This window comes from Protopterus annectens, chromosome 1.part0 (genome assembly GCF_019279795.1).
Source record: "Protopterus annectens isolate FY-2018-M chromosome 1.part0, PAN1.0, whole genome shotgun sequence".
NCBI lineage: Eukaryota > Metazoa > Chordata > Ceratodontiformes > Protopteridae > Protopterus > Protopterus annectens.
In genome coordinates, this window is record NC_056725.1 from 1,227,512,918 (window position 1) to 1,227,531,848 (window position 18,931).

The 18,931-nt window shown below is 40.6% G+C and overlaps 1 protein-coding gene across 1 annotated transcript in view; it reads left to right on the forward strand.

The window, feature by feature from the left end:
- The window catches only part of WDR35 (WD repeat domain 35), a 2,872,164-nt gene extending 2,864,559 nt beyond the window's left edge, over nt 1-7,605 (forward strand). Inside the window, exon 28 of the mRNA XM_044065775.1 lies at nt 7,338-7,605. Coding sequence (XP_043921710.1) covers nt 7,338-7,488 — 151 coding nt within the window. The 3' untranslated portion in view covers nt 7,489-7,605. The remainder of the gene's footprint in view (nt 1-7,337) is intronic.
- The last annotated feature ends 11,326 nt before the right edge of the window (nt 7,606-18,931 follow it).

The following is an 18,931-nucleotide window of genomic DNA, read 5'->3' on the forward strand; positions in this document are numbered from 1 at the left end:
GCTTTCTAATTCCAATGCACATTCCTGGGAGCTCCAGTGTGATAGTGGACAAATTGAGCAGGTGCATTCTACAACCTCATAAGTGGTCCCTCAATCCTATGACAGCAGCAAGAATCTTCAACCCCTGAGGCCAGCCTTGCTGCGACCTATTTGCCTACCCAGCTATCTACAAGTGCAGCAACTATTTTGCCCTGATCCCCCCCTCTGGGACAGTCATCGAGAGACGCTCTAGTCCACGCTTGGCCCTCGGGTCTACTTTATGCTTATCCTCATCTCCCAATTTCTGAACAGCAAAGTGATCCTCATTGCTCCATATTGGCCTCGACAAGTCTGGTTCCCCTTCCTCTGGCCTCACCTGCTAGATCAACCATGGATCCTCAATCCATCCCCAATGTTGATCTCCCATCCGCAGGGTCTGACTCACCCCAATCTAACAACCCTGAAACTGACTGCTTGGTTTCTCCACTTCCAATGGTTGCCAGGCAGAAACACCTCTCATCCCCTGTGCGGAATATTCTTATTGCATCTCATAAATCGTCCACCAGACTAATCTATCTCAATAAATGGAAAAGGTTTTCTCTATGGGCAGCAAATAGACAATTAGACCCCTTGTCAACTCCAGTTTCGGTAGTTTTGGATTACTTATCACATCTTTTCCACTCTGGGGTGTCAGTATCTACTATTCATGTGCATTTAGCTGCCATTTCAAATTTCCACATTGGTTTTCAGGATTCTTCGCTTATGTCACATGGACTCTGTAAAACTTTCTTGAAGGGGGTTATCCACTTAAAACCTCCATTTAGAGAACCGGTACAACCTTGGGATTTGGCATTGGTTCTGCAAGCTCTAACAGCTCCCCCCTTTGAACTTGCATCTTCATGTGATGTAAAATCTCTCTCTTGGAAAACTTTGTTTCTGATTGCAATTACGTTGGCCAGACACTTGTCAAAACTTCAAGCCTTATGCATCAAACCTCCCTATCTTAGCTTCCATAAGGATAGGGTATCACTGAGAACTGATTCTTCCTTTTTACCAAAAGTGGTGTCAGAGCGGTCTATCAACCAATCTATTGACCTTCCAGTGTTCTTTCCTAACCACTCTAACAAGGGAGAGTACTGCCTGCACTCCTTGGATGCTCATAGGCAAATACAATTTTTATCTGGACAGAACAAAATCTACCCATAAATCAGACCAACCGTTCCTGACTTTTTCGGGACCTAGACAAGGTCATCCTGTCTCAAAATGTACACTGGCTTCATGGTTGAGAAGCTGTATTACCTTTATCTACAACAAAAACAATGTCACCTTGCCTCACAGAGTGAAATCACATTCTACAAGGTCTATGGCAACTTCAGCAGCTTTCCATGCTAAGGCTTCCCTCAATGATATTTGCTCAGCTGCGACTTGGGCCAAACTTCATACCTTTATTCTTCATTACAAAATGGACTTGGCCTCCAGCTGTAGATCTTCTTTTGGTTCCATGGTGCTCAGGAATGTCCTTCCATGAGGGCCACCCAGGGATACAGGTAGCTATGGACTCTGTCCCATCAGTAAGGAATGAATAAAGATTAACAACATCAGATAAAGAAGTTATATCTTACCATAACATTCCATCTGTGCTGTTGATCTTCAATCATTCAATACTTCCCACCCTCCGTCCCCCTCCGGAGGTTCCTGGTTGATCTCATATACTCCTTTATTGTAGGTCTGTTATGACCAGAGGTAGCCTCTACTTTTATCTGTCAACTTGCAAATTCGATCTGAGGTAACAGGGAGCAGAGCATTCTGGGTAGGACCTTGGCTCGAGAGTTTTTGGCTGACACAAGCTTGATATTTGGCCGGCTCGGTTCCAAGGACGGAACTGATAACCCATCAGTAATGAATGAACGAAGATCAACAGCACAGATGGAACCTTATGGTAAGACATAACTTCTTTTTCATGAACATAATTTTTCTAGTGGTTCTTGCATAACTTTTTCCTCCTCGAAAAAATTTTAACTGAATTATTTTTTTTATTTCTCAGCCAGCCAAGTTCTTATATTTAAATCATAATAAAGGGGTGACACTGAAAACAAAGTTTTCTTCATGCTAAAGGCTTACTCAGCAGTATCTGTGTATCATTTCATTCATTTGCCATTTTATGTCCAATCCACCACACCGAAAGGTAACCCGTAGGATTTAGTAAAATGCTTACTGCTCACACTAATTGCCAGTGCTGGTTCACTGACAGTAAGATAATGTTATTCAGAGGCAGTTATGGTCACAATGAGAACATCATCTGTATCAGTTTATTACTCTGTCTCTAATTCAAATGCTAGTGCTGTCAGACCTGACTATGCCAGTGTTCTACCTACTGGCCCATGCATCATGTTAGCAAAGAATCCCCAACATTCATATATATACACACACACACATCCACAAACAAGCCATCCTCCTCTACTTGCTCACAGTCATGGAAGCATTCACCCCCTCCACACACAAACACAAAACATCAAGACTTATAGTTCCCCACCTAACCCCCCCCCCAGTATAAAAACCCAGGCAGACAGACACACACACACACATTCATGCAGCCTCATTCATGCCTCTGCAGACATGTGCACATGTGTCTGCACACATACACACAGTAACACCCTTCTACCTCCATGTCTTCACTCAACAGGAGTTTTTATGGTGGTCACTTTTTCTTTCTTGAATACAATTTTACTCTGCTGAATCCCTCAGCCAAAAAGGTCAGGAGCTGCAGAGAGAGCACATGGCTAATTAGCATGTGGCCTCCATGATGAGAAAACCTTAGTTGTAGAACAGTCTTTGAATTTAAAAGGTATCATGCTAAGCCTTTCTGAATACCAGGAAAAAAAATTTTCATATGATATATATGCACAGATAACTCAAGTACAATACTAGCAAGACCCATGAGTTCAGGAAAGCAGATCGACAGTTCCTTCAGAACTAGGAGAGAAGGCTGTCTGTGCATAAGCAAGTTTTGTAAAAATGTCAGGCCAAACTATTACCTTTTATTTTATGTGCAGTAAGTATTTGCAAGACAAAGTCAAATCTTATTCTGCTAGGACAGAAGCAACTTCAGCAGCTTACTTTGGAAATGTTTCCATCAAGATGCTTTAAAAACTACCAAAGGCACAACTGTCTATATATTTTTAAGCACATTCTAGAGGTGTGACAGGATTTGGAATGGCTATGCAATAGGAGATACAGTAGTCAACAACATCCTGCATCTAACTGGTACTGCTTGGGAATCTACCCAAATGTTATGATTTTCTGTCGTGGTTACCCTCCCAAAAGAAGATACTTTTACTGACTTGGGATTCCAAGACTATTTGTGCCAGTCAAATGATTTCAAGAAAGCATCCACTTGCATTGAAGAATTGCCAGACTGGGAACGACCTTTCTCTTCAGACAGAATGTGCACACTACTCCTGCTCACACCTACGTCCCTGCCTACTCTCCCAGCATCTGAGCAGCTACTTGAATTTGGGTCATCTGGGTAATTATCAGGTCTTTATTCTTATGCACCACAGAACCTGGCAGCAATTTCCATATATTATTTACCATGTTTTATTTTACTTTTTATTTATAGTGATATCAACTGCAAATTTAACTTGGTTATTACTCAGGAATGGTTATCAGATGTTTAGTACACTGTGACAGTGTATTTTATTTTCATAGCACCCTGCAGAGACAATGACTTTTGATTATTGCTGGCAGTAAGGACATTTACTTTGGCCGATATGGTGTGTTATGATGCCCTTTTAAAACAGTGACAAGGATGTGGATATCAACCTTTTTAACGTCCCCCCCCCAAATAAAAAAAAATTGTTACCTAGAATCTGTGTTTTCTTTGTACAAAATGGTCACTATTCTGGCCATACCTCTCAACCTGGAAACATCTAAAATCTGGACAAAGGCCCATGAAAAGTACGTACATCTAGCCAAAAATCTGGTCACTGATTAACATACAGTTTGCATATACAATTATGTAACCCTGCCCACCCCAATGGAATTGTGGGATACCATTTATCTTCTTACCCATCCAAAGTGCACAGGCACCAAGCACCCCCAACAATATCATCATAAGCATTTTCTATTTTTCACTTTTAAAAGTTATAGCTACAAAAAAAAACATAGTACTGCAAATTTCAAGGGCATGTGTGGTCATCTTATGCCAGTGAAGTAGTTAACCTGCCCATAAACATCACCATTTCACTTGTTGATATCAACCAACGACGACTGTGATCAATGCTTTGCTTTACCCAGGTAAACAAATATATACCAATAAATAAAACTCACACAGATGTGGTCTATGCTGTTTGTCTCTGTTAAAGACTAATACCACATTGAGAATTGATCTGACACACCATAACGTTTCTCAAGCTTATACGTCTATGACAGTGTGCAGCAGTGACATCCCCTAGGCTGAAGAAGCTACTATGCCAAGTGACAGTTGATGACAACCATCATCCATACCTTTCAGATGCTGTCCAGGACAGAAACAGGGATTAATCCACTACAAATGGTTGCCTTTAACTTTGTGCTTCACAAATCTCTTTTGATATTCTTAAATATGTTAAAATATAATGAAAGTGTAATGAAAACAAAAATGTTTAAAATTAACAAAAGCATCTAACCGGTAACTGTATAACTTATTACTAAACTACTGAAAAAAAAGTTCATATAAAATCGTATAATATGTGGTTTCTACAAGAATGTGCTAGTACATTAAAAGCTAAAATAAGAAATGGTTCCTTCTACTACCTATTAGGACTTAATACCAGTTTTATGATTCTGTGGATCCCAAATCAAAAGGCATGTGTGCTCCTGTTTGTGTTTGAAGGAGCAGCATGCTTTCCAAGCATTGATAAATCAGAATTAGGAAAAAAAGAATCACTGCGGGGACTACCAGCAGATTAGCCTTACATTCCTCTCATTATATGCACATTTTAATATAAAAGACATCAATGTAAGTCACAAAAGTGATCATACGACTCACCAACTCAGCAATACAAATTAAAACATTTATTTCAAATCCATGACAGCACAAAAAAAAACAATGTTGGGGGGGGGGGGGGGGTTGTACAATAATGTCTCTCACAGGCAAAAATTTAACAAAGAACCCGTTTTCAAAGTAAATGTTTTAAGTTTGGAGAAAGTTTAGAGAAAGGAGAACATAAATCTAAGGCCAACGAATAGTAGTAGAGAAACAGTTATTTAAGCCTAGAACATCACTGCCTTACCAAAAAGAGCTGAACAGAGGTTTGGTCCCATCTTACATACTTCCTGTCATTGAGAAGACTCCGCCTTCACAAGATAATTGTCCCATTTTCTGAATGACAGTGACTTCATTTCGTACCAGTTAATATTAATAAAATGTTCTTGTAAAGAATATCTCAATATACAGCCCTCTAACTGCCAAGTACTTTCTACTTCCTGCTACCACCCTATTTTGCATGAAGTTGGTATTGTTTGTCCTCAGGAAGGAATGTGCTTTAGGGAGTAACTGAAATCTTTTGCTTTGTGTGGCACTAGAAAAAGGACAAAGGGAAAACACTAGAGTGTACTATGTCTGCTTTTGTATGCATCATCTGAGAAGTTGAATGGAAAGTGAGATACAGCTGCATGGCTGGCTATGTCTTTTACTGATTTTTATTAAGTGCAACTTGTCTGTAAGATGGAAAAGCTTGTGATCATCAGTGGTAGCCCAATTCGCGATACAGAAAAAATAATGATTGTACTTTGTATGTGATAGTCTTTATTCATAGCACTACGCCTAAGTTGAAAAACGATGCCTCTATACTGATTATATAAGCAACAAATAAGTGACTGTTTGTGGTGTAATAAAGAATCCACATCTTTACCCAATGTATTACACGGTTTTGGTTGGGCCATACCATTTAACCTGAGTATTTGAAGGGTTGCCATGGAAAGTAGGAAAGCTTGTGATGTGTGATTGGGACAAGAATGCTTAGGAAAGTAGACAAAGTGGTTGGATTGAACACATATGAATTTTATCTCCTTTTATGTACCTAACCGGCTTGGGTGCCCAAGAAAATTACAGTGGATCCTTGTGTTACAAGTCTGCAATCGACATTTGATTTGCAGTGTGATTAACAGCAGTGATGATATAAATAAACTGATTAATTTCATAATTTGCTTTAACATATAAAATTCAGAGTCTGTCTCAAGCAGCCGCAGGCAGCCACCGTTTGAACATCTAATGTTAAATGTGATTGTGCGTTGTGGCAGCTAATTGTTTTGATTTAGATCATCATGTCTGTTAATGGAAAAAGCACAGGGAGCCGAGTCTTTTCATTTCTTCCTTACCACCTCCTTTGGGTGAACTTTGGGACTTGGTTATGTATTTGCTCTTTTCATTTTCGACAGGCAGTACAGTTCACTCATGAAAGCTGTGGGATACACTGGTGATGATGTGATGACATCATCCGTTCTTTAAAACTGAAAATAAAATAAAAAAAGAAATCAGGAATTAAAGGGGCCACTCAAAAATTTGCAGTATCCCATTATTTGAACCTGAAAATTGGTAAATTCTGAGGAATTTGGTACAGTTGAGAGGTATGAATCTGGCACCCCTCAACTTGAAGTTGAGAAGCAAAGGAAAAAAGTTATCTCCTTCCTGCTTCACTACACACACACACAAACAAAAGCTCTTTCTACTTTTAAAACCATATCAAACTGCTCCAGCTTATACCACACAGGAAGTGCTGAGGCACTTCAGTCCTGACTGCAAAAGCAGTATTGGCATTCATTTCCCACTGCTGATAAATAAATGAATGCTGGTACTGCATTATCAAACTATCAGTATCTGCTTATGGTGTCCCAATGCCTTGTGCCTGGGTGGCTGCCTCCTTTGCCCCACCGTAGCTACACCTCTGTCTGTGGACCTTTGCATAAAGATGTAGCATCCTTCAAAAGTTGCAGAGACTAGGAGGTGGTATTGCATTGTTTCAAGCAACTACTTTAATTACACAGCAGGCAAATAAACTGTAAATGTCTTTGATAAGCAGGGAACCCCTCAGCTGCAAGCCAAAACATTTTTTTTTTAATTAACACAATCCTCCCCTGGTCGGCAAGTAAATCTACGTTGAGAAAAGAAAGTAGCTGCATGGCTACTCAGTTTGCCAATACAAGTGAAGATGTTATTTTAATAGGCAGATATGGTTCCCACTGTACTTGGTGAGTACCTGCAATTTAATATGTTTTGTAATTAATTATTACTTTGCTAGGCAAGTTAATAAATGTATAACTACAAAATGAATACTTTCTCAGTCTTAATATGTTTTATGTGTTGTTTTTTCTTATAGTGGAGAAGGGAAACTTCCAACCTGCATTGTAACAGGACGGCAAATCACAGATTACCAGTTCTGGATGTGCAGCACCTGTAAACACAGTGCACAAGAGCAACAAATCAACAAATTCAGCTTTTGTCCTCTCTGCCATAGTCCATTAGTATAGCATGGACCTTATAAAATAAACTGCAAATATACCTTTTTATAAATATTTTCATGTACATTTATATGTTCTTATGAACTATATTAAATATGTCTCAGTTACTGTATTTTATACATAGAATACCTTGTATATTGTGTGAAATATGTTTATTTTGAATATTGCTTCTTTTAATAATACTAGTCATTTTATGTCTCTCAACAAACAGGGTCATTGAGTTTGTTACTATTTGTACTGAGTAGTATCACATAGTGGGTGGGACAAGGTTACATCCTTTTTGAAAATGAGACATAACCAGACATTTACCTATAGCATAAACCTTTTGTAAATCATCAAAAGTTAATTTAGTGAATAGTAAGGATTCCACTATGCATCTTTTGTCTTACATGAGATGCATGTTATGGTTGTCTTGAAATCTGCAGCACGGAACGTCCTGTACCACACAATTTAGCCTTCAGCTGCTTCTTTCATTCATAGAGGCAGATTCCAGCACATATCAGCATTTTTGTCTTAAATAAGAGTTCTTAACCAGTGTTATTTTTATTTGATGTACTTTATTTTCAGCTTTCATTTTTGTTTCCTTGTTTGACCATACAGTAGTCAATTTTAGTTTAGAATCCTCACTATCTTCATATAAAGTATATTGGTATCAGAATTCATTACCTAATTTAGTCCAATTGAACAAACATGCATATATGGGAGTTTGCTAGTGCTCATTAAAAGCAGTTGTTAGTTTAATGAAGTCATGTGCCAGGCACCTTGTCCAAAAAGGTCTCTAATCATTCCTTAGTTTTGCTGTATCAACCTTCTGTTTTAGTCCAAAAGTTGTTTCTTCATCTTGTAACAAGAAACTCTGTATCTTCTTACATTTATCAGCATTGCTTATTTGTTCAGCCTGATTTTCCCAGCTGTCAGAGGTCTTTCTATTATTAGGTAATGATTGTCTAATGGTAGCATCTCTCCAGTACTGGCTGTCATATATTCCATATGCAGCTGTCATTCAACTAGGTGTTTTGCAGTATTAGATCCCCAAGGTTTTCCATACTGCATTTTGTTTGTAGCCCCCCCCCCCCCCGTCTTGCACTGAACAGGTAATGAAAATGAGTGGCTTTCTGTTTATGGGTGGAGAATGACACTGGTAAAGACTGTGCTACATTTAATAAACATGTCATCACTAGTTTAAAAACATTGCAAGCTTCTTGTAAAACTAAGTGTGCAAGAAAAAAGTCAGAAAATGCTCATGGGATGGAGGGAGAAAGGAAGGAAGTTAAAGAAAAACTGTAGGAAGTGCCAGAGAAGAAAGAAAACTTAGTTCAGAAACCTGTATGGCTAGACATGCAGAAAGGCTGTCAAAAACAGGAACAGTGATGCATATCATTAAAGCTGAAAGTAAAGCACATTACATTATTGGGTGAAAATCCTCTACACTGAGAAGTGTCTGAGGAGCCACATCTGGTTAGAAAATGGTATACTTTAGAGTTGTTTCAGCAAAAAAAAAAAAAAAAGCATTTCTTCATCTTGAGAAAGAAATCTGTGGAAGAACATTGATATGATTTTTGTAAAACAGGTTCTGGATATAAGATGGTTGTAGACTGTTCATTCTAAGCTTTGCCATTTACCAGTACTTTTCAGAGGGATTCCTTATTAAGAATTAAAGGCCTTACAGATGTAAGTCTAAAAGATACTTGTGTCGCTTCTGTGTAGACTGGACAAATACTGTGATGATTGCACTTAACATCCCACTTGTCAGTTCCCTAGGTTTACTTCTAGATATACACCTACTTATTCTTTTTTAAAAAAAAAGGAGGAGGTTGTCAGCTCCTTCCCCAAAATGACAGAGACTGAGTACCCACTAGAATGTGACATTGGTGTAGAAGGTTAGCAGTCTTTACTTATCTTGTAGTTATCCTCCTAAAAACAGGTCTTTCACCAAGACTCCCAATGCAATTAATGTGTACCATTGTTGGGGCTTCGAGGATATATCCTTTCCAGCAAGAAATGATTATAAAATAATGAATGACAATCTGCCCTCCACCATTGGATTCTTTCCATTTTTGGAGATAAGTTAGAAGACCACTGGATCTCAGCCAATGGCTCTTGTAAATGCAGACATGGTATATAACACCTCCACAGTGACACTAGATTGATTTAGAAATCATGATACTGCATTAATTGCACTATCTGTTCCTCAGATTCTGAGGATTTTGCTGCTGCCCCTATCTCTAGAAACATCTGCATTTCATGCAATTTAAATTTCAGAGCATTTAACTGTATTGTTCACTTGGCAAAATACCAGAGTTCAGTACTGCAGCAAACTGTGGATACTGCACAGGACGTAACAAAATTGAACAGTAAGAATCACCATTTAAAACTCCTGTGTATAGCAGCTGACATTCAAACACATATTGCTAAATGGACCTACGATGCAGTGGATACCTCTTTGAGGTCGTCAGCTATGGATAGTATTTCTTGCCTTTCTTTCTTAACAGTATTTCTGACTTTTTGGATTCATCCACTGAAGCAGTGTATTCCTTGTTCAGTTTTCCTAAAGCAGTGACTTTAAGCTTCCTGCCTTTTTTTTTTTTCTGAGCAGCTACTTGATAACAGCTGATGTTAGATTATAAAAGCAAACATCATATCCTAAAAGACCGGCTTTGTGACAGCTTTTGAGGTTCTTAGCATCTGCTTCTTTTCAGCCTGTTCTTATTCATTCTGGACTTGATTTGCTTCTCAGATTCCTGGACATTGGCTGACTACAGCTTTAGTTAACATAAGACCAGGTATTTACTGATATGCTGTACAAAAACTGAGAAAGATATAGTCACACTTGTTTGTTATATGTCTTATCGGTTATCACTGTAAATCCTGATGTCCTTCTATTCATATGCTGCACTATTCATAACATGAGGGAGTCCACCTCCTGCTGACTTGTCTGTCTGGCCAGTATACAAAAGTCTAATAGCTACTGTGAGGTATGTGCAACGTTGCACAGAATCAAAATGTACGTTGGTCATAAAGTGACATCAGATATTAAATGGATGCCGATACATACCTGACCTCGGAACTTTTCTGCCACCTATCTAATCATCTGCTGTTCATCGCTCGCCACACAAGTTGCGAACCATGGTTCAGATAAGTAAGTACCCCACTGGGTTTTTGTCATTACAGTCTTTGGCTACTGTGTATTGTTTTGATTTCATGTCATCTAGGAAGGACAAGTGTCAGTTTGGAAGGCAGATTCCAAATAAGGACCCTCACAACCTTTGTTTGTTTTGCCTGGGCCTGGATCACGACCATACCACCTGTGCTATTTGTAAGGCTTTTGTACCCAAGACCCTATGCAGTTGCTTAGCTTCTTTTAATGTATACCTCTGAAATCAGCATCTTAAGCATCTCGCGTGTGACATGGAAGCTATGTCGGGCACCTCAGCTGAGCCGGGGAAGAAGCCTAAGCCTGATTTACATGCTACTCCCTCTGTTCCAGACATCTCTCCCAAGGCCTGTGTTGGCCCAGAGACTGTTCCAGAGTCTTAGACACTCCTTTGATGGGTACCAGTGTGGAGGCCATGAAGGACCCTACCAGCACATCCTCAAGGGAAATGCATGCATCTGACTCTGGCATGAGGGGGAGCATGGCCCATAGTGACTGAAGGCCCGCGTAGAATTACCCAGATCATAGTGGAGGAGGATGTTCCTACCGACATCATGGAGTGTAGGCAGATGTCTGGCCTATCCACTTTCCACCACATGGAGGCTCCCAAAAAGAAAAAATTTAAGACGAAACATGTTTCTCCAACCCTTCAGAAATAACCTCAGGATTGTCAGGCCTTCTCCCAAGGCTGTTTCAGTGCTTTTATGACTTTGAGACAGTCCTCAGCTCTCTCTCTTTCTTCTCCTTCCTTTCCTTCCTCTACTCCTCAAAAGATGATTTCTGAGGAGTTTTCCTCAGATGATGAGGAATCCTCAGGGGATGAATCTTTGCCTTAGTCAGCCCAAATTTCTTCCCCTTTGGGTTATGCCTCCCCAGAAGAGGAATCTAATGCACTGATTCCTTTCTCGTTTGGGGAAACAATTCTTAAGATGAGGGAGTTTTTCAAGTGGGATTGTTATCAGGTATCAGACATCCAAAAAAGGTGCTCTGACCTGCTACAGATGGACTCCCTTTCCCCTTCTGCCATACCCCCTGATCTGCCAGCCTTCCTAGATGCCTTTACTGCTGCTTCTAAGTGCCCAGATTCTCAACCTCCAGCCCCCAAAAGGCCAGATATGTTTTATAAAATGCTAGAGGACTCCAAATTCCTATTCAAATGTCTTTCTTCAGATCCTGCTACCATTTCAGTTTCTGCAGACAAAGCATCCAAGATGCTACTTCCCTGCCCCTCTCAGATAAGGAGAACAAGGTCATGGAGAGAATAGGAAAAAAGGTTTATATTTCAGTTGCTTTGGCTTTTGGGGCCATTAACTATTAGACCCATATGGCCAAATATTCTTTGTCCCTTTTTTTAGATGCTGGCAAACTATATCTGAGCTTCCTGACTCTCCCACTAAGGCTAAGCTTTCCTCCTTCCTCAACTCCTCAGCGTCAGGTTACATGGCATTCCATAAAGTACAGCTATGATGCTGTAGAGGCAACAGCTAGAGCGGCTGCATCCATTTACCTGATGCAGTAAGGCAAAAATCATGGCTGCCCCCCGGGACAACAGGGCATTGTTTGGTACCTCAACTGCAGTACTTTTCAAGCCTTTTCAGGAAAAGGGCAAAAAGTTGCAAGACCTGAAGCATATCTTTGTTTACCCAGTGCCCAGGTGCCAGAGAATCTACCCTACCAAGACCACCTTTGTTAGAAAGTCTGCAAGGCCCCAATCTTCCACATGTAAGAGGGATTCCAGGAAACAATTTTCCTCTAAATCGACCTCATCTACTCCCACACAGAAACAGCCCTTTTAGGTTAAGCCAGGTAGTCTGTGACTACCTGCCTCCTGAGCCATCAGCACCTCTGTCCCTTCACCTCTCTCTTTCTCTCCCTGCTTGGAAACCAATAACTTGGGACTCTTGGGTCCTACACATCATCCTGCAAGGATACTTTGTAGTATGGAAGACTCCTTCCCCTTTCAGGGGTATTCCACAGCCTCCAAAAGAACAACTGGAACTCTTCCCCTAAGTAATTTCGAATCGCCTTTCACAGGGAACTATTCAGATGCTGCTGGCCTCCCAAGTAGGAAAAGGATTCTACTTCAGGATGTTGCTAGTACCTAAGAAGGATGTTCCTTGGAGACTCATTCTAGACCTTTCCCATCTAAACACCTTTCTGAAGGTTCCCTCCTTTCGTATGTTAACCTTACCTACCCTTCATCCTCTTATCTTTCTTCAGACCTTCATGGTGTCACTGAACATCAGGGATGCCTATCTTCATATTCCCATTCATCTGCAGTTCAGGAAGTTTCTTCACTTTGCTATTGCTTCATAGCATTTTCAATTTTTGCCTTGCCCTTTGGATTGTCTATGGCCCCAAGGGTATTCACAAAATGCTTAGCTCCTGTCATAGCCTTCTGCAGGCTACAGGGCATACATATCTTTCCACACCAAGACGACCTTATTCTTCAGGCTCAGACTCCAGAAATCATTCAGGAGAACCCTTCCCTCACAGTGTCACTGTTGGAGAGTCTAGGGTTCCAGTAATCTTCTCTGGTCCCTTCCCAAGATCACATCTTTCTTGGCTGCAGGATCCAGTCAGACAGGATGTTGGCTTCCTTACCTTCAGAAAAGGTCCTTTTCCTTACCTCCTAATTCCAGGACCTCTTGCTGCCACAATCTCTGACTGCCAGAGAATTTCTTCATCTCCTGGGGTTCATGGCTTCCACAATTCCCACGCCTCCTCTAGCCAAGTTGCACATGAGAAAATTTCAGTGGTTTTCAGAACAGTATGGGTACAACACTCCCACCCTCTGGAGTTTGTTATCCCACTGCTGCCTTGCCTGAAAAAGAAATTACACTGGTGGGTCCAACAGATGGCAAAGAATCCAGATTTACCTTTGCAACCACATCTACCCACTCAGGAGCTCTAGACAGATGTTTCAGACATGGGATGGGGAGCAGCATTGGACTCCGAGGGTCAGAGATGTCTGGTCTTCAGCCCAGAAAAGGGAGCACAACAATATAAAGGAGATGATGGCCCTGATCTTCGCTCTACAAATCTTCAAACTTCATCTTTCCCCGGGGGTTTTAAGATGGTATACAGATGATACCACTGTTCTCTGGTATGTCAACAAACAGGGAGGGACAAACTCCTGCTTCCTGTGTAGACTGGGTTTGCAGGCCTGGGAATTAACTGTCCAGATTCAACTTTCCCTCAGCTGTGAATGTGGTGGCAGACACACTGAGCAGGTCCATGACTTCCCATGAATGGATGTTACACAGGGACGTGTTTCTGGACATGGTCCATTGATGGGGTATACCTCAGGTAGATCTCTTTGCCTCACCCATGTACAGGCAACTTCCCAAGTTTTGTGCCAGGGTCCCAGATCCCTTGGCATGGAAGGTGGACATTGTGCCTTTCTCTTGGAAGGGGATGTTTATTTATGCATTCCACCCTTCCCACTTCTTCAAAAGGTCCTGTTGAAAATCCAATAGCAGCAACCAAAAATCTTGCTGGTGATTCCCTTTTGGCCAAGACAGCATTGGTTACCCCATTTTCTGCATTTAGCCAAGGGCAATCACCACAAGTTACCCCACAGAATGGATCTACTCAAAAAGGGCAAGGGAACTTTAGATGTTCTTCGTGTTTCACTGTTACAGTCATCATACTTGGGTTATACTGCCAGGAGTAGCCCTCAGTCAGCCTGAATACCAGAGGCTTAGTATTTCTGCGTCGGTTGCTGTCGCTCCAGTACTGACGTCAGGTCATCAGTGATGTAATGGTGTCGGCTGCCTGATTTTATATCAGTCTTTCTTGCCGAGGAGCCCGAAGCAGAAGCAGTTCTCAGGAGTGCCGGTTGGCCGCTACCTGAGTTTCATTTCCGAATTGAAGTTGAATTCTTTTAAAGCTAAGTACCCTGTTGGGGATCCTTTTTTCTTGATCTAGTTGATGTCAGAAAAAGTTAACAACTGTCTCGCCTGTGGAAAACAAATACCACACCAAGACCTGTTTAGGCTCAGACCACGACGTACCTCGCTGTCGCTTTTGTGGTTTGTTCAACGCCAGAACTATATATTGTTGGGCCCTTGTTGTCGCTAAATATTTTCACTTTAGGTCCCTGTATTCCGATATGGCTTCGGTAAGCCATCCGACTACCGATATTCCGAAAAAATTAAAGGATAAAGAGAGAGACAAGACCGCACAGATCCAAATTTGCCGACGCTTCCGTTAAGCTAGTCATCAGGTCTCCGGTCCTCAGTGAGGCGCTTTCACAGCCCCTGATGTCCGCTTCTATGGATTCGCAGGCAAATACCAAGACCCGTTCGGAGTCTGGTATGCCACGAGACTCTTCTTTGACTAAGGATTTTGCGGATGTCTCTACCTTGGATGGGTCCGGAGCCACTGAGGAGACACCGGCTTCCAAGGAAGCTCTTCACACTACCGATACTCGACACAAACCGACGACTTCTTTTGCGTCTTCAGTTCTTTCTAAAACTACTGAGTTTCTAAGGCCCAGGGTATGAACTATGCCTAAAAAAAGGGCGACCCAAGCTCAGGCACCTGCTTCCATGCCTCAGTCTCAAATGCTTAAAATGGATGAAGACCTTATTAGGGGAAGCCAATCTAGCCCTTCCAAAAGAAAACGAGACTTGCCCCCAGCAATTTTATCAGACCAGGAGTCCGATGACTCTGAGGTTTCTGATATGAAGACATGCAACCGCTACCTGCTTATGAGGATTCAGATGTAGAGGAATCCATTCCTTCTGCCTCTCCTCCAGAGGATTTTTCATTTGGTGAAACCCTACATAATCTAAGAGAGCATTTCCAATGGGAATGTCAGGACTATCCTCAGTCCAAAAAGAGACTCAGGGAATTCTTAGATTTACCACAAAACAGATCTTTAGCCATTCCTCCTGTCTTGGATGTTGTGGATGATGTCTTTATGGAATCCAGTTTGAATCCTGATAGCCTTCCTCCTGCTCCCAGGAAACCTGACAGGTATTACAGAGTCCCTGACTCTCACAAATTTCTTTTCAAAAATCCTACTTCTGACCCAGAGGTCATCTCCCAAGGACCTAAAGGAATTAAAGAAACCACAGCTAAGAATCCTACCCCCTCGGACAGGGATTCCTGAGCTTAAGACAGATGGGGTAAAAAAGTATACACCTCTACAACTCTTGCCATTACAGCGCTAAATTGTCAGTTCCACATGCTGAAATACCAGCAACATACCATGGAACTCCTCAAACAAAAAATGTCTATCTTTCCTGCTTGTACAGAAAATAAAGAATTACAAGAGCTTATGCATTCTGCAAGCCAAGTTACTAAACACACCTTGCAATGTGGCTTTGACACCCTAGAAGCATCTTGCAGGGTAGCAGTCACTGGTTCTGTCCTTAGAAGTCATGCTTGGCTTAAGGAACAGACCTTGCCAGACCATGTCAAATCAAAACTATTGGATGCACCATTGAACAAAGACAATTTGTTTGGCACCAAGGCAGAAGAGGTCTTAAAAATGATGGAAGAAAAAGCTAAATCTATGCAGAAAGTTAAAGACTTCTTACAGGTCCAGCCTCTGAGATTCAGTAGGCATTGCCCATCCAAGAACTGGTCCTTTCCATCCCCCTCCAGGCCAGCTCAGCCAAGACCTAGGGAAAGCAGACCCCCCAAACAAAAAAACACTGAGCACTGCTGTAGCTGCCAACTTTCTTTATTCAATACATTCTGGTACCTCGGCCTCACAGGCCTTCAATGGAATACCTTCATAAAATCCCAGCAGCTGTTTATATTCCATCTCAGCATTAATTCATCCACTTAAACAATTTAATCAATTACACAATTATTTACTTTAAATGTTAAGCAGCTTAGAATCCAAAGATGTGCCCCCACATATTTACACGCTTACACATTATATCACGGTTAAATTGAATACATTAACCCAACACAGTGTGAAATTCCCAAATGACATTTATAAATAACGTTCTTTTCTTTATAAAACAATACACATTCATATTTTCTTCTATACTTCAGTAAACTTACACAGTTAAACACATAAAAAATACAATTCAACCTACCCCTAAGATTCAATTATAAATATCCATACAAAACATATACATTCATTTTATTGAATATAAACTTTTAGTTTTTTATATTTTTACATACTTACTCTAATTTAATTTTAATATCAAATTAATCAGCTTCATTTATTAATCCATTAATTCTTTTTTATATAAATATTTATATTACACCCAATACATTAGTTCTGAAATGAACTAACCAAAATCCATTTGAATTAACATTTAGATGCCCCAATCAATATCCAGATTGAGACCCCTAGGATATAAAGTGCCTAAATATACTATTACGTTTGTTTCCAATTTAATCAAATTTCTTTTGAACTCATCCCCCCTATTATTTGTTCTTCAAAGGGTTTTGCTAATACACTAAAGAAAAAACTATCTACACTACCCCCATGTGTGTCACAAAAATGCTGCGCTACTGGGCTGTCCATTCTCTTATTTCTAACATCGCCCAAGTGCTCCATTATTCTTAAGTTTCACCTTTCTTTTTGTCTGCCCTACATACCATTTACAAGGTGGACATCCACATCCAATGATGTATATTGCACCACATGAATTACAACTAAATTCATTTTTTGCCAAAAACTTTTTTCCATTTAACATCCAACCATTAATATTTTTTAATTTGTCACATACTTTGCATATCCCACATGAAAGTACTCCCTTTCTTTCTAATATATCAACCTTATTTCTTGTTCTTAACAACTCTTTTAAATTGTTAAATCTACCATATGAAAAGGTAACCTTCTCCGGAAATAACTTTCCCACTACTTCATCCCTACTTACAACTGGCCAAAGATCATTCACTAGCCCCCTAAGAACCTCAGAAAGGGGAGATAATTTGTTCACAAAGAAAAGGGGCTCTACACTTACCTCTTCCCTTTCATTTTTCCTAATAACATTTTCATGTTGAATAGAAAAACTACTTTTTCTTTTATAACTCATATTTCCCTTCAATTTATTTAATGCTTCATTTATATATTCCATGTTATAACCTCGCCTTAATAACCTTTTCTTAACTAGATAAAATTCCCTCTCCAGCATTTTTTTATCAGAGGTATTGGCCATTACTCTCCTAAACTCACCATAAGGAAGGGATTTTATCAAATGACCAGGATGAGCACTGCCAGCTTCCAAAAAGCTATCCGCAGCTGTTTCCTTAAGGTATGGTTTGTACTGCAAAACACCCCTTTCATCTACATAAAAATTCTACATCCAAAAATTGCATTTTGTTCCTACTAGTTCTGTATGTAAATTCCAAGCCATATGTGTTTTGACCAAGTAATTCCATAAATTGATCAAACTCATTAGTCTCCCCCCTACACACACAAGCAGACCCCCCAGACTGCAGTCCCAGGGAATGCAGAGATCTAAGCAATGGAGTTCCTCTACTTCAAAAACAGGGAGTGCTAAGCCACCCTCTTTTGGAAAGAATTCACAATGACTTTACACCTCCACCCCTTACCTCTGCCCACCTACTTGTGCAATAGGAGGAAAACACTTTTCCCATGCAAACAACTGGAACTCTATTACCATCGACCGATGGGTCCGCAACATAGTGTCCCAGGGATACAAATTTTATTTCCACACTCTGCCAAACCCAAAAGGGTTCCCAGATCTTCTTCCAAACCAGTGGGCAGAGGCCAAAAAACAAGTCCATTCCCTGCTCTCCATGAGGGTAATACAGCCTGTTCTTGCAGACCAGATAGGCCAAGGTTTCTATTCCAGGCTTTTCCTGGTACCCAGAAAAGAGGGCACCTGGTGCCCAACCTTCGACCTTTCAATTCTAAACACTTTCCTGGTGATAACAAAATTCAAAAGGCTCACCCCTCCAGCAGCTTCTTCCTATGCTTTCCAAGGATGCTTGGTTAGCCGCCCTAGACCTAAAAGAGGCCTACCTACACATCCCAATCAGGGAATCTTGCAGGAAATATTTACATTTCAGGGCAGGATCTATGTACTTTCAGTTCTCTGCACTTCCCTTTGGCTTATCCACTGCTCCCAGAGTTTTCACAAAATGCCTGGCTCCAACCATTGCTTTTTGCAGACAAAGAAATATTCAAATTTACTCCTACTTAGATGACTGCCTGATTCAGGCAGACAGTCAGGAAAAGCTTTTACAGTACCTGATCTTTGTAAAGAACCTACTGACCTCCCTGGGGTATACTATAAACGAAAATAAATCAAAACTAGTCCCCACTCAAAAAATTGTATTCCTGGGAGCAAGCCTGGA